At 41.1% G+C, this 25,190-nt stretch overlaps 1 protein-coding gene across 2 annotated transcripts in view; it reads left to right on the top strand.

Moving 5' to 3' along the window:
* Positions 1-25,190, top strand: part of tspan4a (tetraspanin 4a) — a 155,286-nt gene that overhangs the window by 95,549 nt on the left and 34,547 nt on the right. For both annotated transcript variants that reach the window (XM_034103199.1, XM_034103191.2), the window contains 2 exons: positions 3,141-3,332; positions 14,468-14,542. In XM_034103199.1, the coding sequence (XP_033959090.1) occupies positions 3,141-3,332; positions 14,468-14,542 (267 nt within the window). The remainder of the gene's footprint in view (positions 1-3,140; positions 3,333-14,467; positions 14,543-25,190) is intronic.

Below are 25,190 nucleotides of genomic sequence, written 5' to 3'. Positions count from 1 at the left end.
CAACATTTCTGTAACATGGCACAAGTCTGAATAGAATGAGTCACACTCATGTAAAGGCTGCAGCAGTAGAAAATCAAATATGCTCAGAGAGAAATTAAACTGTTAAATATTTACCAGAATAGGATCTGCAATGAGAAAACTTGTTGTGGAAGGATGAACGATAGAGGGTGTTGTGTGCTGTACAGATGCTAAAAGACCCTTGAGGCACATTCTGCATTTGTAATTGGTGGACCTGACCAAAGGATGCAACATTTAATGTTCCCCCATGTTCCCTAAAACAAATGGGGGAACATGGGGCAACTTAAAATGGACGGATTTTAAGTTGCTGAGGAGATTCTACTCATGACAGAGAGGTCAATAAAGAACATTTTAGCCTATCAGTGTAAGAGAGGTTGACAAAATACAGCTAGTTATCATATCATAATCGCATATCAAACTTGAATACAACTTGTATTTTCATTCTTGCAGTTGGTATCTTTCTGGCATAAAGCTGACATATTATATTATATTTTATCCTTGTTTCAAAGACGATTTAAAATCGCAGGGGAGAAAGGTGAAGGATCGAGACAAGGGATCTTGATCACTCACCCTTCTCCCCTGCGGCCACTCTTCATTAAAAAATACACTCTGCAAATGAAGGGTCTTTGGGTCACTGTCGCTCACAAGGGTCCCTTACACTGCAAGCTGCTGAAATCTACAATCTGTGTTCGAAAGTGAACAGAAACCTCATTTTATGGGGCCCCACATGACTGCTTTTTATTTTAGCCTTTCTCTACTTCCAGCTCAAGAGCTCATTAAATAGGATCTTGTTTTTAAGATGGAAATAAAAAAAGTGGGGATAACAATAAATGTGTATTTAACCATGTAAATCTTATTGCAAGTGACGAACAGTGAGTGTGTGAACATTCTTTTCCTATTGATTAAATATCCTTTCATTAATGTGTACTCTTTATCATTATGTGCTCCTAAAGGCAAACATACTATGAAATTAATCTATAGAAGAAAAAACAGGATCCACACTGGCTTTGGAAAGCAGCTGAATTCTTCAAAGAATAACTTTGGCTGGTTGCATATAATAAACAGCTGTCCTTTAGGACCATGTGTCACTTGTTTTAAGCCAGAATATCTGATCTCACAATACAAAATCCACCAGAAGTGACTACAGCATTGTATTTCCAAGTATTTCATTGCTATAGGCAGCACTAGGTTAAAGTTGACTTGAATTAGGAAACACATCCTAATAATTATAACTTGACCAAAACTAGGGATTTTCCCCAATCTTAATACACTTCACAAAATGTAGGGAACGTGATACAAGCTACGGGTTGAGTGTGCCAACAGTTTAATATTAATGTACCAATCATAATCCGAGTTTGATTCCAGATGGGAAGTTCTTTCAATGTTTCAGTCACTCTCCTTGCAGTTTAAATTGAGACACATTTTAAGAAAGCTATGAAAACTATCACTGAGCTAAAATAATTGACCAAAACCCAAACTAAATTACAGCCCAAAACGTTACCATATAGGTGTTTTGGCACTGGTAATTGTTGCATATACTAATTTGTAACAATGTCAACAATCGATCCGTTGTTTGTGAGGTGAATGAGAGGGGTTTAATCGTTTTAAATGCCATCAGATCTTTGGTTTCATTATGGTTACATTTGTCATACTGTAGTAATTCATACTTCACCTTTTTTCGGTGGTGTTAAGCAAAGCAGACTGCTGGATCGTGTGAGGGTAGATATGTGATTTCACATTCATTTTATATTATTAAATTGATAGGGCCTCAACACTTCCTTCAAACCCCTTTAACATTACTCTCGGTTATGCCACTGCGGCCAAATGTGGTCCTAGAATCTCTTTCCATTACTTTCCACGTCTGAATAAAGTGTAAAGGCTGATGGGTCAATATTATCTCCTATAAACTACGCAAGTATACAAACAAATCTGCAATACCAAATAAAAGACACATATTCAGTTAACTATTAACATAATGAGGAAATGATGATAAAATGTGCTTATTTTGTGTCTTCTAAAGAAAGCAATGTTCAAAGAGATCCGTTTCAGCAACCCATATAACCCTCTATAATTATTCAGGATCATTTAGTGAACATACTAACATGTCAGCACATGAGCAGAGATTTTCCCCTCACATATCAGAAAGATAAAAAGGGAAACTCCTCATTAAAAAGAGTGAAAAGCTACCACACAGTAACATCTATAATATACTTCTATAATAGTACAGTGAAATACACCATTTTTTTCATCCTACTTTCTACCCACTCGTCATTATTCATCATGTATTCGGTCCAGTTAGAGTTGGGACTAACAATGCTCATGAACAAGAGCAGTCAAATAAATATATATTGTGCAACAATGTTCCACATTGAAGTGTGAGTCACCAGTAGTTGGTTATTTCATGTGGGTTGATTTACCAATGATGCATAAATACAATCACGAGTAATCCGACAGTCCACATGACTTCTCTGGCTTTATTTGTAATGAATCTGTTTGAAGATAAAACTATTTAAAATGTATAAAAAAAGGGATGAAGTTCATTGGTTGTATATCGTTTTTCCTAGTCATGACCATGTTAACCAACTGCATGGGTAAAAGAGACAATTTAAGGAATGGTTTGACATATATTTGTCAAACTGGGGTATAGTGCTAGACCTGCTCCACTCCAATGGACCTAATACTCCAACCAGCACCTCTAAACCAGCTTAAATCTTGTTACATCTCGTTAATGTAGAAAATCAAAACCAGTCGCAAGAAGTTGTTTCGGCACGCAGGTCCTTTTTAGCTTACTTGTGGAAGCCTTATACTCAGCGGACACATGTGTGAGTGGTGTCATTCTCCTCACTAACTGTTTGCAGTAAAATAATTGAACATATGTTCAGAAAATGTTGAACTATATCTTTAAACGAGTGGTTGCTGCTGTGTTTTCATTTCTTACATTTGGTTTTCTTTGTTCAATGTTTGTTCCTGCTTACTATCATGAAGTTGAAAAGCAAACCAACAGCCAGATACAATTCTGCAAAGGTTTCTATGCACCCCCATCTTTGACTGCGTTTCAGGGTGATTCTGATTATGCTGTTGGCACACTGACCCATTTATGCCTCTTTGTGTGTCCCCTGCAGTTGGGAGGATGTGGCATACTGGGGGTGGGAGTTTGGCTCTCAGTTACCCAGGGAAACTTTGCCACCCTATCATCATCACTTCCCTCCCTGTCAGCTGCCAACCTGCTGATCGCGGTGGGAACCATAATCATGGTGATCGGCTGTTTGGGCTGCGTAGGAGCCGTCAAAGAGAGCCGCCCTGTGCTGCTGACGGTAAGTTATTTCATAGGATGGTTCTTTATGATATTGCTGAAGATGTGATGATGCCACGTCTTCATATTACATGTTGTTGTTGTTGTTGTTGTTGTTGTTGTTGTTGTTGTTGTTGTTGTTGTGTGCATGACAAAAAGCATTACTGACTCTTCATACAGTAATATGCTTTGACATTGTGGTACAGAAGTTTGAGTTTCTCTCTATAAATGATTGATATGTCACCCTGGTGATTCAACCTGAGAACAGCTGCTGCCTGGGTGAGCTAAACTGAGGAATATATCTCGTGCACAAGTTATGCATTTGACATTTGCATCAACAGAAAACAAAAAATGTAATCAACATGAAATTGAAGCAAGAAGCCCCCTGAGGCAACCATGTTGTGCAGTTTTTACAATGTATTTTCAGCTGTTAGATGTGTTGCTGCAAGGTTGCAATGGAAATAATTGTATATCCACAGTCAAAACAATGTTTATCTTCCATACTTAAATAAACATGTGACCATGTTGAGTAGATACATTAGACAACAGTAATCATAAAAAGCACTCATGCTGTGTTATGGCAATAACAGTAACTTCTGGTGACTATTGTTTGTTTATTTTTCTTGTATACTTGCCTTTTAAGTCTTTCCTCTATTTTGTTACAAATTGTATTTCAATACAGAAAAACATTTTGGCATTTAAATCATAGACTGTATATATAAATGGACGTAGTGTCCGTGACGTCACCCAGAGTTGCCGTGAAGCCCTTAGTAGGCGGAGTCGGCCACTAACGGCTCGACTGTGACGTCAGAGTCTAATCCCTGCTGCCTCCGAACTGGAAGTAAACAGAGCTAGCTCAGGCTAAGAAGCTAAACTAACATGAAATACATGCATACCACGTTACTGCTAACAGTGTAGTTCCCCTATATAAACGTTACATTCATAATCAAATGAGACAATCTGCAACAGAATTAGCTATATTTTGTTATTCTTAATGCTTGTCATTCACACGTTGAGAAACGACGGACTCCACCGCCATGACCTAACGGAGCCGCAGTGGGCTAGCTCCGGGACGCCGGCTGGAGCTAGCCCCCTGCGGCTCCGTTAGCTCCGGCGGCCACCACTGGGATAATTGGGTCCCCTATTAACATTTGCTCCCGTTTAGCATTATGGGCGTCATAGCCATAGACTATAAAAGTCTTACCCAAGGCTGAATCATAAACTAAAATGTATATGTATGCATAAAGGGTTACGTCCTTAGCTGGCTAATAAGTAACAAGCTAAGCTACCAAGCACACAAACACCTGCGAACGGGGTTAACATGTATAATATTATCATTTTAGACTTCTTGGAAGTTCTGTTAGTACATTCAAGCGCACAGCACGACATTTTAATTGTCTGGTATTTGTAACAATATTCCCTAAAAGGCACAATCACCACGAACACGGCTAAAGCTAAAGGGTCAAGTACAGTACTATGACTAACTAACGTTGTAGCCTCTATGGTTGTAGCCTAGCAGAGTGGACAAGTTGCTGTTAGCTGACAGTGAGGCATGTACGTGTCCATCAACGTGACCACGCCCTAATTTATGCAAAAACTTTAAGACTTTACAAGATTAAAATGTATCTTGGTAAACATTAGCAAACATACTCACGTAATCAAGCACCAACACAGCAGCATTTATCAAGAAGAAAGAAATCTGTGTTGAAAAATATAATGAATCTTTAGAAAAATGGCACAGCAGGAGCGAGCAATTATGAGCTCAGTGAAAATGGGTCTCAGTGTCGATCATTAGCATGATCCATGACATTTTGCCCACAGTGACCAGACCGATTCCTCTGCTGTGTCAATATAATGAGACCGGGAATTATAAGTCTTCTTTAATGAGTGACAGGGCAGCCCGTTCTTCATGAAGATTAGAAAAGACTTGTCTCCCTTCAAATTTCAGAGCCAATTAGCATGTTGATTGCCGATGAGAGACACAGAGCACTGTCGCTGTGACATACTTGAGGAATTACTGTTGAGCTTTGTGCTGGCATAAGTATTACTGCTGTTTGTGTGTCTTGTCATTTGTAGCTCCAAACATCAGAGGTAGGGCTTTGTAGTTTTGAAAATAGGCTCTGGAAAATCCTGTTATCTGGAAGACTTAAAAATACATTTAAGCTTTTATATGATTTTAAAACTTCAGCCTTTACACAAAGTGACTAAATAAAGAATGAGGGTTGACATTTGTGAAGGGAAAAAAAGGGAAATATTTAACAATAACAACAATAGAATTGCAAAAGGATGTTCTGGAGTAAAATGTTACCTTCATTGAAATACTCAGTGGCTTTCCAAGGCTTAATGGACAGACATTAAAACTTTCCAGCTTGAATCATCAGAACAGCAAACCAACAACTGCATTCCAAAATATATTGTTCTTTGATATAAAAATGATAACGTTTAAATGCCTTTTCATTTAGGGAAAAAAACGCCACTGATTAGAAATTAAGGAATCACATCTAATGAGAGTTGTTAGCTTTAAAAAAGAAAGGAGACACCACAGTCAACCAAATCAGCTCTAACCCTAAAGGTATTTTAGGCGCAATTATACTGATTATAAAGCACGTAACTTTCAATCCAAGCCAAATATACTGCATCATTACTCTGCATGCAGAGAATGTGTTACAGAGAATTACAGTTCTATTTATATAAATAAGAGACTTTCAGGTGTTTTAAGGAAAAAATATGTTTCATCACTTTAGAACAATGCACCTGGCATATACATAAAATATACACTGTCCTTTTAAATTGAAAATAAGAGTCATTTGAGAATTGAGTTCACCCAGAAATTCAATTTTCACCAGGGTTATGGGTGATTAAAGTCATGTTTCACATCAGTAAGTTCAGACGTTCAGTACAAGAGCAAGTCAAAGGGCACATACAGTAGGTGGTGTGGTGGGTCTGACCTAATCTGTCCACAAATAAGTCTGAGGTGAGATCATTGTGCTGGAAATAAAAACAGGTTGTTTACACTGAGAACCAATTACATGGGACATAGAGCCTGTAAAAATGATTAGACCCATCACATGAAAAAATATGGTATACTCCCTCAAAAGGCTTCTCAATACACTCAAGTCAGGAAGGAGCCCAAAAGGTATTGATCTGCAGCCCTGGACGTAATGTGTGTCTGACATTACTGCCTCACACACAAAGAGCCTCTGTAGCTTCACACTGCATGGACATCACAGCATGAATGAACACGAAGGAATCAATCCCTGTTCCTGCACTTTGATTATAGTTCTCATCCCGGGGCCTAGCCGAGACATCAATCTCTTCTTAACAGGGATATCAGCACTGCTGGCCAAACAAGTCATAACATAAATAACAGCTACATGTAAGGTGGGTGTCTGAAGTGATATAATGCGTGCAATGTGCATTTAGTCTACAGTGGCCAGTAACGGCTGCTATTCTTCAGATGCATTAAAGTCAACTTAAATGTAAAGTAAATGGCAAAGCGTAAATCCCAACACTCAAGTGACTAATTGCAACACTGAACGACCCCACCGCAAAAAAAACTGCAAACATGGAAATATATCAAAAAAAGGCTTAACCCTGAGGAGCTCTTTTCTGGTCCTTGTGAGTCGGTGTCCTGCAGGGGTTTTTTCTCCTTCCAAGGCGTCTGTTAGATACAGACCAGCTGTGGCTCATTACCTCTCACAGTACAACAACTGTAATGGAAACAGAAACCTACAGGACACCGGCCCAACACAATTGGAACTGGAAGTCTTATAGGACCACTTTAGTGAGTTTTATCGCTTTTGATAGACCAACATGATAGTACTGTATACACCATTACACGTGTCAGTGCTACAGTATTTGCATCACATTTGCTTGCACAGTGAGAGCTCTAGCAAGAGAAATGCTTTCCTGGTTTCACATTCTTAGTGTTATCCGGTGTTTAGTAAGAAAAGGTCTCAAGGCTAAAAATGAATCTTTTTTTCCTTTTGCTCCGTCTGTAACTCATTTCAGGGATGAAAGCAGCTTTCTTACAAGATACAGAGCGTCATGGGTTATAAAGAGTGGGCATCAGTGGAGGAAAGTACATTTACACAAGTATTTTTACTTAAGTACAACTCTGGAGGTCCTTTTTATACTTCCACTTTTACATCAGAATATTTCAGAAAGAAAGACATACTGTAATTTGTACTCCCCTTTTTATTTGACTGCTTGAATTGATCAAATACAGTTTACAGTTAAAGATGAATCTAGTGGTTTCTATCACTTTTAGCTTGTTACATTTTATATGAAAGCAATGTCTTTCAGATATTTTCATTCAATTAAGCTTTTGAGTCCCAAAAGGGTGTTGTCCAACATTTCAGGAATGAATACAGGACAGAGGAAAAGTCTAAACAATTTAAAATCTATTTTAGTTGACAAAGTTTGCATATAGTTGTGTTTCATACATTTCATAAAGCTTCAGATGCCCTTGTTAAACTTGAGGGGGCCTGACCTTTAGGTTGGGTCTGGACTAAAAAACTGTATATAAGTGTCACAAACGAGCTGAGGACCAAAATACAGTACACGGGAAACCAGGGATAGTCGGTAACCAGCTTTATTGAAGGCAATAGGCTGTAGGAGACAAAACGGCAGATAGTAGGCAAAGGGCTGGTCGGGGACAGGCGAGGGTTCCAGGAGAAAGCAGGACCGGAGTCGCCGGTACAGAACGGGTCAGGGAGCAGGCGAGGCAGGCGAGGCAGGCTGGTCAGGGACAGGCAGGGTCGAAACCGGGAGAGCAATCTGAAGGGTAATGCGGGAAAGACTGGCATGCTGCAAAGTACGATTTGGCACTGAGGTGAAAGTGAAGTGGGCCTAAATACTAATGGAGCTGATGGGTGTAACAGAGTGAGAGAGAGACAGGGTGTGACTACCAGGTGACTAAGGAAAGTTAATGCAGAAAATAGGTGAGTGAGAAAGCAGACTGTGACAATAAGAAACTAGCTCCACCTGCTTTTTGTCTACAAGTACTTACTTCTTGGTACACGTTTCAGATAGTATGTGTACTGCTAGTTTAGTATACTGTGGTATGGATTTAATAACTTGGGTCACAACCACTAACTAAAGAAGGCATACTGTTCATCTTAATGACATTTTGTATTTTAGTTTGAACTCTTTCCTGCAGCACTCTATTGATACTTTAAAGTCATTGAGTAAATGATGCGAGCACTTTTTCCATCACTGACACTAATAGCAATGCATTAGAAAAACATAAGAATGTCTGAACCCAAGAGTGCCGTTTGACAACTGTAGAAAGCTATAAAGCTTTTAGCTCAACTAAAAACCTGTATATAACCCCATTTTGTTTCCCTTTACTCTGGTCTACTATCAATCTTTCCTATAGTTATGCTGCTGGAAGTCACTGCTGCGAACATAATAACATATTTCAGTTTGAATGACGATAATTGAGGAAAACATATTGAGACAGTTTTGTTTCTTTCGTAATGGGATCCAAGTCTTAGTTTATAATAATTTATCCCAGTAACACCAGCTCAAAACAAATTCACCTCTTTAAGAGTCGAGCTGAGATTTACTGTATCTTCCCAATTTACAATGAACTTACACAATAAAACAGATGTAAATGTATGTTATTGCCTGCTGCATCTGTCACAACACACAGTGTTATTCAAATATTATTTGGCAACCACCTTTAGAAGTAATTCAGAACAAATTATACTGTTTTTATTTTATGTCTCAATTCAATCTTTATTTTGACACAGAGAAACATTGTTTTATTAACCAGCTGTTCAGATATGTTTGTATCTTTACATGACAGTAATGTTACATCTATCCTTTTAAATGAATCAGAACAAACGACTCCTTTGCACTTGACTCGTTTGGCACACCATTAGTGCTTTTATATTAATCAGCCTTTCCAGACAGTTCGCAAATGGGTTTTCATCGTTTACAGTTCATTTCTGCAAACCACTTGACAATAGTAACCCATTCAATGCAGCAGTTTGAGATTCCTCACGGTAATTCAATTGCTTTCTTGGAGTATATTATAAAAGCGTAGAGGCCATCTTCTGCCATCAAATGATCCCATCGAGTCTGCCTATTGCCAGTTACCAAATCAGCCTACTATCACCTAAAGAATATATCTAGGATTAAAAGACTAATGTCACAGCAGGATTTGGAAAAACTTGTCCATGCCTTTATCTTCAGTAGACTCGACTACTGCACTGGTGTCTTCACAGGTCTCACTAAAAAATCTATTAGAAAGCTGCAGCTGATTCAGAACGCCGCTGCTCGAGTCCTCACTAACACTAAGAAAGTGGATCACATCACTCCAGTTCTGAAGTCTTTACACTGGCTTCCTGTGTGTCAAAGAATAGATTTCTAAATACTGCTGCTGGTTTATAAAGCACTGAATGGTTTAGGCCCAAAATACATTTCTGACCTCCTGCTAAATGATGAACCATCCAGATCTCTCAGGTCTTCAGGGACTGGTCAGCTTTCTGTCCCCAGAGTCAGAACTAAACATGGAGAAGCAGCGTTCAGTTGTTATGTTCCAAATATCTGGAACAAACTCCCAGAAACCTGCAGGTCCGCTGCAACTCTTACTACTTTTAAATCCAGGCTGAAGACTTTTCTTTTTGTCGCTGCTTTTAATTGAACTATTCATATTTTAGACTGCACTGTAACTTTTATCCATGTATTTTTTCTTTTAATGTTTATTTTATTAGCTTTTCCTTTTAATGACTGATTTTAAATGCCATTGTCTTTCATTTGTTGTAAAGCACTTAGAATTGCCTTGTGTTGAAAAGTGCTATATAAATAAATGTGCCTTGCCTTGCCTTGTGGTCTCAAGAAGGGGAGTTACATTTCTTATTAAGAACAGATTAATGGGGAAATATTCAGAGAGCCACAGGGGACGGGTCTGCTTGTTTTCCAAGTGCTGGTTATCATCAATGTTCTCCTTCTTAACGATGTCCCTTTGCTCTGTGGTGTAATTTCATGGTCTTGAACAAACACCTAGAAGTGCAATAGAGCAAACAACCTTAGAGACACAGCGAGTGAGATGGTAAGAAAATATGAAACTTTCCTGGAACATCAATGTTCACTTTGGATTGTTTTTCTTTTGTCAAAAAAGTGCCTGTTAAAATTAAAGCTTAAACTCGCAAACAATGTCTTCATATACCATCAAATATTGAGGATTATGTGGAGAACAATAAGCAAAGAGTGGTATTGATTATTTTATGAGTGAAATGGCAAAAAAATAGCTAAATAATCCCCCCTACATTAAGCAGCAATCATCAATATGTGTCAGATTGAAAGATGGGCTGAAAATGAAATGACAGTTTGATTATCAGGCTACTGAGTTGGATTGTTAAATTATTAGCATTTGTTTGCAATTAGTGATTGTTTTGGACCGACTGCCTTGGTGGGCAATAATCAATTATTTCAGAGTCAGACAAAAACATGCCCATGGCTTTGTGAAACTGCTCCAGAATTCATGACCAGATACTGACCAGATCGACATTTCTTACCACGACCCTTCACTTTCTTAAAACTGAATAGCATATTTTCTTTCAAGGATCGATAGCAGGTCAAGAAATAACACAAAACGGCAAAAATACTTTTTTGTAGATCTGCCTCTGTATCTCTGTTGGTCTTTCCCTTTGGGTTGCAGAAAGTTGTAAATGTCATAAATGTCAAATATTCAAAAGTTAGGAAAGACTTCCTTTCTTGACTGAATAGTATTTTGGCATTCTGCAATGGCTTGTTGAATGATTTCATCAGCCAGGTTGAATTTTTTGCAAGTCCACACTGAAGCATATTTCTTAATATACTAGAAATTACACACAACAACAAGCCTAACATTCAGGCAACAAAGCATGACAGAACAATATGAATTGATTTCAGACGGTGATTTGGGAGCACCTCTTGAAAAGAGTGCGAGTGAGTCAAACACACTGTGGGCTATATTTTGTTACTTATACGTCTCACACCTTCCAGTGCTGCCACATTTAGTGATTCAGTCATGCAGGTTCTGCCAAAAGAGACCTCGTGGGGCAACTGACAGCCTGCTCGATGCCCATCTTGTGAAGTAGCAACACTCACACCCTGTCAAGCTGAAATACTCAGAGGACATGTAGCCATGATGTTTTCGAAAAACAACATTTCTACTTTAAAATTGGTTTTGAGCCCTCTGAGAAGGGCTCATGCTTTATATGCCTCAACCTAACAAAAGACTAAGAGTCTTCAACCATGGTTGCCATGAATTATACATACATTTCCAAATTCAATGTGATTTACCCCCACCACTCCCCATCACACTAACAAGCTTTCTGGGGATATTATTATCTCCAATAGTCCGCCCATTAAAAAGAAACACTCTAGGTAAAACGCCTGAGAATCTTCAAGTTTTCTTCAGTAATCCAGTGAAATAAATACATGAATACTTACTTGCACTGCTAATATGAAGTTCATATATTTTAAATGTGTCAACATTTAAACAAATAAATGCTAAAGAAAATCAAGATGTCATAGTAGGCGTTATAAAAAATGTAACAATTGAACTTTCTATGTAAATGTACAGTACACAATAGAGAATAGACGAGTCATAATATGTTATGTGATATAAAATTGTGAAATAATTGGGACATGATTCATTTCTGTGACCTCAGCTATGGTGAAAGCATTTGTACTTTTCATTAAGAGGTCATTACATGTTATAAGGGCAGATTGACCCCAGGGAATACAGTACAGAGGTCGTTTTTATGAAATGGGGGATGGATTTACTTGAAGGTGAAATAAATGCTGCCATTATCTCAGTTAGCCATACAGTTCAGTACAGTTAGCTAGAAATTGACTCTGTCTAAGATGTGTCCAGCCGTCTTCACTGACTGCTCACTTCCCCAATAAACGGCTTACAGAGTGCTTTTGAACCCAAATGTTTAACTACGCCCATTAAAAGTTTTGTTTTTTTAGGAAACTAGGGAGATATTGATATGCATTTACCATAGCAAACTGTGCTGAATGTGTGTTGTCCCCTGGCATGCAATTAGCGGCTCTTTCATTGAAGCACCAAGTTTACAAAGCAGGACCAAAACCAAAAACAGCGTCGGAAATGGACCGGTCAGTCTGACGACAGGAAATGCAGTAGGCTACAGAAGTGGTTGTCTTTTATGAGTTTGTCTTCTGGCAACCTGGGTCTGAGTCAGCAAGTGGGAGCGCCAGCTGGATAGTTAAATTGGCTAACTAGCTAACGGTTGCTGTAGTTAGCAGTTTGTTGAGCATTTTAAGTAGCTTTTTGTCTACCACACCATTAGTTACTTGATGGTATATGCTGTGTTCAAAGTGGACATATAACATTTAATGACATTTTAATAAAAGGCTTGAATGGTGTCACTGTAGTTGAGATCGCAGAAATTATAAATGACACATTTATAATGCTCTCATGACCAAGGCCGGATTAACCATATGGGCAAACTGGGCAAGTGCCCAGGGGCCCTTGAGCAAAGAGGGCCCTCAGTGACAAGATTTTTTTTTTTTTTTTATTATTTTTTTTTTTTCGGGCACAACCTCACTCATCATAGATTGTTTTAAATTACACTCACTCTTCGCTATAAATAACACAGCTTTTCTATAGGGTCAAATTAATATATTTTCTAAACCGTCTCTGTACTATAGGTCTCACTATGTATGCGCTCAACTTTATTACTACGCGGTGTATAGCCGACTCACAGCCCCACCCTCACTCATGTCACATTTTGTCACGTGAGCAGAAATCATGGATGGTGCCAGTAGCCAAACGCCCAGCGGGGCTGCGAAAAGAAAGAAAAAGAAGAGAGAGTGGCGGCTGCATTAAAACATTTGCCAACAATAAATTGCTTTTTCAAAAAAGCAAAAAGTGACGAAATAGGCCAGCAGCAACCACAAGGAACAGTGGCGGCGGTCATGGAGGATGTTGTTGAGCTAGCGAGCAATGTTAGCCTTGAACCTAGCATGCTAACGCAGCAGCGGGTAGAAGAGGAGGAAAAAGATGAAGACGAGCCTGACGAGGACGTCACAGAGCAGGGTGAAGGTTCGAGTTCATCGGAAGTTCCCTGTGTCTCTCAGGACCCTGCTTTTGACAAATAGGTGTGCGATTTGACATGCCAGATTGACTGAAAATTCTAAATATTGGTCATGTTGGTAGGATTGGGTAGGCGTGGTGTTACTTGTTGGTACGTGGGTTGGGGGGGGGCCCATGAGCGCTCATTGCCCAGGGGCCCCTGGAGGTACTAATCCGGCCTTGCTCATGACAGCCAGATTCATACCAACCAGAGCTTAAATTAGCATTCAATGTTAACACATACAGCTACATAGTTGATGATAAGGTCTGCAATGACATGTTTATGCGTGAGCATAATGTCAGTCTTATGCACACCCATTCAAGTGTTAGTTTATTTATTACCAAGTTCCTGAGATATTTGAGTGGTGGACCGATAGATAAATAGACAATACCAAGGCTGTGCTGCTGCCGCACAGCATTCGTGTTTCAGTGGAATCTCATCAACATCCTTCTTAAGAGCAACATAATATTATTGCTCCTCAAATAATTTCACCCCTCCCTGGTTCAGACAGTCATGTGTGAGAGACATGTCCCCTCACAAGAGTGGTTGATGATTGAGCTTGTAACTGTTTTAAGCACTCACACAGGTCCACAAGAAGAAGATGTATCACCTATCAAGCAGCTCATTCCAGAGAGGATGGGTTGGGTGGGTGACTGGTGAGGAATAAAATGTGGCTCCATTAACAAATTCCAACACTGACAGAGGAAAACTATACATCACCTCTCCCAGTGTGTCCTACTTGCTATGATTACCCCACCACCTCCTCTCTCTGCTCTCTTGACCTGTCACTTAGAACTATTGAGGCTGAACGATCTATAGCTCTTTGATCGTCCTTACTTCTCCTTTCCTTCTCCTTGACACTCTAGGCCCATTTTGTTCCTGCTTTTAATACTTTTTTCCTTTCCTTCCCCTAACACTCTTCAATCTGCTGCTTTTTCCTTTCTTTTCAATTTTATATTTTTCACAGACAGATGCTATGTATCTCCCTTGTTGTCGCGTACTCTTCACTGATAAATTGTGTGTTAAATAACTGCTTTCTCTTCCCTCTTTGTCTCCCCAGTTCTTCATCCTCCTCCTGCTCATCTTCTTCCTGGAGATTCTGTCCATCATGCTTTTCTTCATCTACCAATATGAGGTAAGAAACCTAAATTGCTTACAGAATGATATTTTCTGTGATTTTCTTACGCTTGGACAAGTTAATAAGTGACTGTGGCAAAGCCGTCCATATGTCATGGCGGTTGTTGATGCTTCAGATAAACTGGCATGTAAAATGATGCGTTTCAGGTTGTTTTGATATTCATTCAAGCAGTATTATTGTTTGTCCTGAAAAGAGCATGTCTGCTGGACATTCAGCATAAACAATGGTTTAATAAAACTGGCAGAGATTTTCTTTTCCACACACACACACACACACACACACACACACACGCACGCACGCACGCACGCACACACACACACACACACACACACACACACACACATACAAATACAATGTGCACAATTTCTCTTCCTTGTCAATACATTTCAATTTACCCAAGTCAACCATTTTGCATGTATTCCCCCTGAAAATAAACAAGTTAGGCAATAGTCTAGAACAGTGGTTCTCAAACTTTTTCTGTCAGGCACAAGTCAGGCTCAGTGGCGGCGCCAGATATTTATTTTGGGGTGCTGTGGGGTAGCTTGACGTTTCATAGAGGGTGCTCAAACATTTAGGGTTTCCCATTGATGTACCGGTCGCTACAGAGGAATGTTCTACTGCAACACTCCCCACACATATACACAGTGTGACAGTTACAATGAAGGCTCGAGGCATAGGTGTAAGCAGGGGTAAAGTGCTATTTTTATAGGTGGTGTGTGGACCTCACATAGGGGGGTCCGGGGGGCATGCTCCCTGGGAAGATTTATTTTTAAATATTGAAGTTGAAAGCATCAATCTGGTGCACTTTGAGAGCAACATGAGAGATCTATGGATACCTCTCTCAACACCCATTTGAAACAGAACTGTAAACAGATTTACTTTTTCTTTATGGATATTTTACAAATCACCCTTTTAAACTTTATTCATATAGTATTTCATACCTGTTTTTCATTTATTCTCTTATTTTTTTATAACTATAATGATCATTATAAACGTGTGCCTCGGAAATAATTGTTTACATTAATGGTGACCAAGACGTTTGAGATCCACTGAGATAACACTGAGAGAGTCCTTTAGCTCACTGAGCCTCTCAGTCTGACAGGAGAGGACTCTCCTCCACTTTGTTGTTGAAAAAACTCCTTATATCCGTTAGCGTAGCTTGCTAGCACCAGAAGCTAACAACAATGATCTCTGGTACCGGTGCGCTCTCTCTCTCGCTCGTTCCACACACACACAGAGCCGAGCTTTAATGAAACACAGAGACCCAGACGTAATAGTACTGTATTACTGTGTCATATTATTTTCGAATCAATAATCTTTCAATTTATGATTTTTATATTTTTTTTGTATCTTTTTTTTTTTTGTATAGCCATTTTTCCTCCTGGTCTCTCGCGCCCCCCCCCCCCCCCCCTGGCACGCCACCCCCCACTTTGAGAACCACTGGTCTAGAAGCAGATGCGCTATCCCTCTGCTAATATTAATTCATAATCCCTTCAAATGTTCATCTAAGGTTTTAATAATTAATCGAAAGGATAGGTAATTCCCTATCCTAATCTTAATTATGGGTTTGAGGGCCGGATTTCTGACTTGTTGTGAAATGAAATGTTAACATATTAGCGTAACATTTCAAGTATTAATCCCTAAATACTCAAGTTGTGTAAACTGTTACAGTGTGTCCATCCATAAACCAACACAGAATAGAGATTGGGTATAAATTGGACACTTACAGTAGTTGTGCATTGGAGACAAATTCTTTATCAGAAAAACTCTTTGTTGATGCTGCAAATAACTCCAAAGATTACAATTATGGTTCTTGTGCCTTCTAAAATTACTGTGTCAAGGCCCTTGAAGTTTATGCAAATGTTATCCCACTCATGACCAGGACCACTCTGACTACTCCCATAATCATTAAATGAGAAATAATTCTTAAAATCTGAGCTAATTGCAATAACAGAATCCCAAATATATATTGTTGTGTTTTAATCTAATTATAAATTAAATTAAATTACCGGCAAGATTATTTGATATTTACAAAAAACAGCAACAGTGAAATAAATAACTGCTTTTGTATAAATTAATTGTTTATCAAATAGCAATTAAACAAATGTTTACAATTCTGTAGAGTACTACTTTCTAAAAATGACAAATGTTTTCATTGTAACTCAAGCAGTAGATTTCTTTGACTAACTTCTTTTTTTTGTAATATCAGAAGAATGCTCTTATAATGTTTTATATAGGTAACATATATGAATTGCTTATTTATTCAAACCCGATTCCCAAAATAAAGATATAAATAATATATAAAATAATTGAACAGTTCATTTGGGCAGCTTGATTTTAGACAATATTTTTTCCCAATCCTGCAATTATGATATGATAAAGTCAACAAAAAAAAGAAAACAGCAGTTCCTGTATTTAAATGTTGTGTACGTTTTATACATTGGACTCCCTCTAAAAGGCAATTGATACGATAGTGGATTTGCAAACATATATAGCCGAATCATAAATCATTGGACATTTCAAACCAGTGGTGTTATATTATTCATGTGTTGGGACAGAATGTGATCCCTGAAGACTTAGGCCAAGGCCAACGCCAACTCTAATGCCTTTGTACATTGTTTGTAAATAACAACCTACTTTGATATTTCCCCCACTTTCTGTATGATTTACATTTGCAACCACAGACCTTGGACCTGATTTCTTTGTACTGGCTTTTTCTCTTTGTTATTCTAATACTGGTATGATTATACTCGCTAATGTGTTGTATTTCTATCTCAGTATGGCTTTGGCGGTGTAATGCAAGAGTATTTATGGACTGGCACGTTCTACTGGGCGTTCAGCCAATCAGCACGGCTCTGTTTGGATTTTGAATGAATGTTGTCTTTTTGTCATGCCTCACCTCTCTTTTAACATCTGTGTCCCCGGATGTTCAGCGCAACCCATTATTCAGCCTCTAAATAATTCAGTTGTGTCTACCCAGGAGGTGATAAGTGGCAGAACGCTGTAAAAAGTTACTAATGGTGGAGATTTTCTGCAGGGCTGGGGCACAGAGGGATATCACTCACAGTAAATAATGGCTAGCTGTGTGCCAGTACTGCCACAATTTTTTTTTTTGTTAAGCAGCAGGAGAGTTGTTCTATGTGTAGATTTGTGAAAGTGATCACTGCTGGATATTTTTTATTACATGTAATACCTATATTTAACAACAAAAGTCCTTTTTGCAAAGAAAGTACTTTCCTGAACTTTTGTACATATAATAAACTTGCAAACTTGCTGTGATACTTGGTCTCGGCTCCAATGGCTAAAGATTACAAGTAACAATAATTATTCTACGGTTACAGATTGTATAAAACAGTCCAAACTTAGTGCAACGGTATTTTTAGCTAACTTTAACCATTTAGTTGGGGTTTGGAAAATATCACTTTCATGGGTGATACATTGGGAGACAGTTAGTGTTGTCTTAGTCATGTTATAGTACTTGAAACATCATTTGCTACAGTGTGTTAAAAAATAATTTAATATAAATTATGAATATAAATACATGGGGTTATAAATTCATATTATTTTCAGAACAGTGAAATATACATTTAATACTTAGTTATCACACATACAAATCTTTGTGTACCCATAGTTTAGGATATTTCTCCGTGAATTTGTTTTCATCTTCCTGTGTCCTATGGTTTTAGAGACCTAGTTTATCTCTGATCATGAGGATCCTCTGTCACCATGGTAACGTCTTGGAAGCCGCTCCAGTGTGCAAAAGCCTTCCGGATGTCATAACGTAGCAGAGTGCAGCATCTTGGTGCATGTAGATAAACTATATCCCAGGCTCAAGGGATGGTCATGCTCAGTGGTGCAGTTTATTAAACCTGCTTTAGACCTGACAGAGAGCTCTGACGCAGCGGGAAGCTTCTTCAAACGGCTCACCGATCTTATACACCTGAAACTGTGACCGTTTGTTTCACTTTGTTGGTTCTTATAAGGCTGATGAAAAGGTCAGCAGAGGTTAACTTCGGTGGATCCATTTTATTTTCAGAGTGTCAGAGGGAATAAAAATGAGTCTGACTCAGCGTTGTGATTTTGAAATATGATGTATGGGTGTTTCACACCACATCTGTGTGGGTTTACGACCTTATCTTTATTATTGCCTCAAGGGCCTTTGCCAGACAAATATAACAGAGCAATAACAAAAGCAGACCACCAGCAAGATTTAGTTTTAAGGATTGAGGGATTATAATTTAAATGATCATTTCAGTAAATCAGAGTAGTTAAAAAGTAGTGAAGAAAATCTGATCTCATGACTAAAAGTTGATTTAAGAGGTTTTTCTAAAGGTTTGTCTCAACCTCTTGAGTGTAATGCTTGTTAGCACAATGTGTAGGCTTGCCCTTTTTTATATTTCCATATGCTGTTTATCTCTATATCTAAATAGAGTTAAGTTGCCTTTATGGCAAAAAGCAGTAACCCAGCTAGCTTAGTCAAACAGTAGCCTACTCTCAACATCTTAAAAGCCAATACAACACATTTTGTTATAAGACCAAAATAACTGCAGCTACTTCCAGTTAACACCAATAAAGATGCTTTATAGCTACTTTGCAGAAATAGGTAGCCAGCTATTTCAAAGACAAGCCTGCAAGCAGATACTCAGAACAGCGTAATAAACAGCATTAATCACACAAATACTCAACAGAGCAGGAAATCACTTCACAATATGCATGCAAACTAGTGATGTGCTCAAAGAGCCGGCTCTTTTAAGTGAACGACGGGAGCCGGCTCGCACCCGTGAACGAGCCGGTTTTGTTTTTTTGTTAAGTAATACGAGACAGAATGATATGACGATCTCCGCGCTACAGCTGCTTCGTGCATGCATGCAGTGACATGGATTAGAGACTGTTGGATGCTGCTGTTTTGAGCATTGCAATACATTTATTTGTATTATGTTTTTTTATGATTAGAGACGGTTGGATGCTGCTGTTCTCATTCATAACACTCCGTTCGATGTCTCACTATGGGATGCGCCTCATCGCGGAGCAAACAGAAGCATCAATCTCATTACGCCAATCCTGATTGGCTGGTGATCTTGACGTCAGCGTCAGGGAATCCACCCCCTATAAGTAGCTTGCGCTACGTCGCATGCGTCATTCAAACACCTCTACTCGCTTCAGAGCACATCTCGATGGTAGCCGAGCTAGCTTAACAGTCCACAGACTGAACCCAAAGCTGACTTTCGCTCGCCGGCTACTCTTCTGCTTCGCAAGAAGACTGTTTATGCTAACACACCAGTTAGTATTATAATCGACCTCGCCGTTTCTTTCCTCGGAAATTAAGGTAAGGTTTTGATTTTTTCAAGCTAACAACACACCTGTTGCTAGCTTGCTTTCCCTCACTACCGACACCACGGTAGCGAGGACGTTTTTTCTTTTTCTCTCACAGAGGAGGAAAAGATTAAAAAATATTAACACACCAGTTAATATTCTTTGAGAAAAAAGATCTACACCGTTCTTTTTTCTCCGGACACCTGTTACGAGCGGGTCCTCTCCACGCCACGCGGCGAACAAGATGGACGCCTCTCTCCCTCACACCAGAGGAGTCAGGGACTCGGAGGCTCGGCTCTGCGGCTGCGGGTTGAAAATATCAGGCACAGACTAACACCAGGTCTGCTCGTCCTGCCTCGGGCTGGAACACGCCCAGGAGGCTATTGACAACCCCGGCTCGTGCAGGCATTGTGCCCGCTTCACCATAAAGAGCCTCCGCCGACAGTTAGCACGCCAAGCTAGCTTGTCGGGACAGGACCCCCTCATATCCGTTGATTTGCCGGCTGGCAATCAAGACGCGGGGGCGTCCGCCGCAGAGATTGAGCCCCGCACTGTGTCGGTCTGGGGCTCATCAACAGCGGCAGCTGCGGAACCGGAGTCCCGCGCCGTGTCAGGCTGGGACCCGGTGGCGGCAAGAGACGTGAGAACGGAGCCCCACGCTTTACCAAGCTGGGGCTCCCGGCTGGACCTCACCATGGTTTCGCCCGCGGAGGATGTCCTGGAATTGGATTATATGGAGGACGAAGAGGACACCTCTGAGTTCCTCCTGTCTGATTCGGATGAGCAAGAAGACGATATCTTCGTGTCATCGGTTCAGGCTCTCCCGGGCGATAGCACACCAGCTTCGCCCTGTCTGAGCATGGACCTGCAGGCCGTGTGTCAGCATGCCGCGTCCAGACTAGACATCCCGTGGCCCGAAATGGCCAAGGAGACCTCCAGGTCCCGTTACGAGGGGAAACATTTTCCCCAAGCAACGAGGACAAAGAGGCAACTCCTTCCGGTCTTCCCGGAGATGTTGGATGAGGTGTCGGTCTCGTGGAGAGACCGGCCCTTTAGCAACAAGGCCCCAATCCAGGGTGCCTCCACCCTAGACTGTGACGGTATGGAGAGGCTCGGCCTGCTCCGCATACCGCCTATGGAACCGCTGGTGGCAGCCCACCTCCTACCAAGGCTGGTCCCGTCACCAAGCAGGAACCCCACGCTGCCAGCGAAGGCGGACCGATTCCAGTCGACCATGACTGAACGGTCCTACAGAGCCGCAGCGTTGTCCGCCAGGGCTTTGAACGTTTCCTCGCTGCTAACCGCATACCAAGCGGAGCTCTGCGAGGATCTGTCAAGCAATCCTGGACCGGCCGCTCTGGACGAAATGGCCGCGATCACAGACATTTGTCTCTGTGTTCAACGCTGCGCCGTCCAGGCCACGGGCAAGGCAATGGGGATCATGGTGGTGCAGGAAAGATTTAAACGATTTAAACGCTCCGTTAGGCGTGGACGCGCTCGCGCACGTTTGTCCTCCGGGCCTTCTGTACGCGTTCCCACCCCTGGCTCTGATACCCCCAACTCTGGCCAGAGTGAGGGAACAACGCCACACACTTATCCTGATTGCTCCGCACTGGCCCGCAATGTACTGGCTGGCGGAGATATATCAGCTGCTGTGCGGGCAGCCATGGCAGCTCCCACTATGCAGGGACATACTGTCTCAGGCGGGGGGGGGGGGCGATCTTTCACCCACACCCAGAGCGCTTGGCACTATGGCCCTGGCCCGTGAGTGGTACAATCTGAATACAGTGGGACTCCCTCAGAAGGTGATAAACACTATTCAGAGTGCGAGAGCTTCCTCCACCAGAGCCGCGTTCACACTGCGGTACTTTTCCCACAAAGGTTCATGCGAACTTAGTTCATGCAAACTCTTTAGTTCGCATGAACTAAGTACAGATCGCGTTCACACCAGAAAAAGTCCCTGGGGGTGGATTAGGCAAATGAAGCCGCTGACGTCACTTCTTCTTCTTCTGCTTTGGGTTTACTGGCAGGCCGCAAACCACTTCACGGCGTATACTGCCGCCCAAAGTCCCCGGCCGGAAGTCCCCGGAGTTGGGGACTGGCTTCAGTAGAAGCTGCTGGGAGTCCCAGCAGCTTCTACTGAAGCCTTCCGAGTAAATCGCCAGAACGGCGACACCTCCTCATCTCCACCGCTCCCACGTTTTATTTTGTGTTGCCATAAGTTAGTCTCTCTGCGTTTCTGCGCTGGGCTAATGCTAATGCTAATAATGCTAATGCGAGGATAATAACATGGCGGCTTCACAAAACTTTTTGGGAGTTTTACGGGGCGTGGTTTGCAATTCGCCCAGCCAATCAGGAATATAGCTCTTTTCTCAAAAAAGAGCCGCTCGAAAGTCCCTGCTCTCTAGCAGGGACTTTCGAGTCCCTGCTAGAGAGCAGGGACTTTCGAGGGGGTAAAAAGGTTCGCATGGACTACCTTTAGTACCGGCTCTTTTTGGTGTGAACGCGATCATGAACTAAGTTCGCATGAACCTTTGTGGGAAAAGTACCGCAGTGTGAACGCGGCTCAGGTCTCTCTATGACTGTAAGTGGAGGGTGTTTGAGGAGTGATGCATCTCTTTTCAATGTCCTGTCGGGGTGATTTTATCATTTCTACAGGACTTGATTGATAAACACAGAGCTTTCTCTACGATCAAAGTGTACCTGGCTGCTATTGCTGCATGCCATGTGGGCTTTGAGGGAAAGACGGCTAGCCAACATCCTTTGGTTTGCCGTTTTATGAAAGGGGCTCGCAGGCTCCTCCCTGTCTCCAGGTCACTGGTGCCCTTATGGGACCTGGCAGTGGTTTTAGATGGGCTCACTCTAACCCCATTTGAACCCCTTGAAGAAGCTGACATGAAGCACTTGTCACTCAAGACAGTGCTGTTACTGGCCCTGGCATCTGCCAAGCGAGTCAGTGACATTCATGCGCTATCTGTACATCCTTCATGCACTCAGTTCGCCCCAGGGCAAACGAGAGTGTTGTTGAAGCCCAACCCTGCCTTTATACCTAAGGTGGTTGGCTCGTGTACCCCAATTGACATTGAGGCATTTCCTCCGCCGCTGTGTCCCTCCGGGGAGCAGCAGCAGGATTTGCTGTGTCCAGTCCGTGCTTTACACACATATATGGACAGATCAAAAGAGTTTCGTCATAATGACCAACTCTTTGTGTCCTGGGCTAACCCTCAGAAGGGCAAGCCTGTTACTAAGCAACGGCTCTCCCACTGGATTGTGGAGGCAATTGCTTTGGCCTATACGAGTCAGGGTTTGCAGGCACCTTCGGGTCTGCGTGCTCATTCGACTCGTGGTCTGGCTACATCCTGGGCTTTGTTCAAGGGTGTTTCCATCCAAGACATTTGTGCAGCAGCGAGCTGGTCCTCGCCGCTCACTTTTGTCCGCTTTTACAGGCTAGACGTCTCTGCTCCTAGTGTGGCCCGAGCAGTGCTGGGCACCTTGTTGAGTCAGAGCTCTACCTGAATTTCGAGATAAGCTCGTCTGGCAATACGGGAGCTACAATATCCCATAGTGAGACATCGAACGGAGTGTTATGAATGAGAACTATAGGTTACTTACGTAACCCCAGGCTCAGAGTAACATGTAGTGAGATGTCTCACCAGACGGCCCTCCTTGCTATGGTGAAGGGAGAAAAGGTGCTTATTTTGAATGACGCTGCGTCGTAGCGCAAGCTACTTATAGGGGGTGGATTCCCTGACGCTGACGTCAAGATCACCAGCCAATCAGATTGATGCTTCTGTTTGCTCCGCGATGAGGCGCATCCCATAGTGAGACATCTCACTACATGTTACTCTGAGGCCTGGGGTTACGTAAGTAACCTATAGTTTTGAGCATTGCAATATATTTATTTTCACTACGTTATTTATTTATAATTATCCTTAGGCTCAGCAAAGATTTGATGTAAGCTGCTGCTGTCTTTTTTTCTATAGTTAATAGTTACTGAAATAGAACCCTGCTGTTTTGTCAGGGCCTTTTCTTTAAATATAATTGTAAAATGTCCATACAGTAGCCCCTTTTTTTAAACGTCTATGCTTAAGTTTTTATAGGTGTTGCTATCTGCTTTGTGTAGCATGGTTCTACAAGCAAGTCAGTGCATTCTTTGCGTGGTATCAGAGAGTTACAAGGGTCTGTAAATGCAATGAAAACATTTGGCCACAGCAAATCATTTATATTAAACATGTAATTTTTACTTTTGAATACTTCAGTACAAAGGATGTATTGAATAATTTAAGTGATATATGTGTACACATATAAATCATTAGTCAAAACAGGGCTACATTTGATTTAATTATAAAAGGTATAATATGTGGTAAACTGAAGAGCCGTTTGGGAGCCGAAAGAGCCGGCTCTTGTTGAAGCAATGACCTCTGGTACAATAATCCCCAGTGAGGGAGAGAGTTGCCGCTAACAGAACCAACAGGAAACCTAGATGAGGGAAACGGAGTCATAAAAAGTTTATATTAGCCATGTCAGACCATGCATATGTATAGCATAGCTAATCAGATGCTAGCAAACCAAAATCTATGTATACATTAATAAGGATTATGAAAGTGCAAGATGCACAATAGGCAGTGGTGCAAAGTAACTTAGTACATTTAGTCAAGTTCCGTACTTACTGTAAGAATGGTTTTTGAGAGACTGGGTACACTTCACAAGTTATCGTGCAGCATACAACGTATCAACGTTGGAAAGGTGCAGCTAGATTTAATTACACAATAATGCATCAATAATTATAATCAAAATAGGCTATATATTATTCTGACAATTTGCATAATGAGTACTTTTTCTTTTGGTACTTTAAGGGTGCGTTCACACCTAATAGTCCGCTCTCTGGTGCGCACCAGACCACAGTTTGTTACATTGTTTCATTTTTCAGAAGGTTTGGTTTGCGTTCACACGGGCAAAACTCAAACGGACTATAAACTTTAAACACAAGTCATGTGCTCGGAAATGCTGTTCAACCATTGGTCAGACATTAAGGGGGTACAAACGCAAATCCCGGCAATTTCTAGCGGAGCCTCCGCCATGGAGCATCGGCACTTTCGGCAGGTTATTCTCATGCTGCTGTTAGTCTGGAGATCAACAGACATATGATTATATAATCAGACAACGTCCGTTAAAAAACATTATTACATGGCTTTGTTGACTGTATACAGTGTGGCTGAAACTAACTGACAAGACAAGAGCGACAAGAAAACAGCGTTGCAGTAACGGGCAGAAACCCTCGTTTTTACGCAGCGGTCCAGACATAGACATCAGACGGCGAGATTCAGTTGCC

Source organism: Pseudochaenichthys georgianus, chromosome 3 (genome assembly GCF_902827115.2).
Source record: "Pseudochaenichthys georgianus chromosome 3, fPseGeo1.2, whole genome shotgun sequence".
Taxonomy (NCBI): Eukaryota; Metazoa; Chordata; class Actinopteri; order Perciformes; family Channichthyidae; genus Pseudochaenichthys; species Pseudochaenichthys georgianus.
The sequence above is the reverse complement of the archived record's forward strand: the minus strand, read 5'-3'. Positions and strand labels throughout refer to the sequence as shown.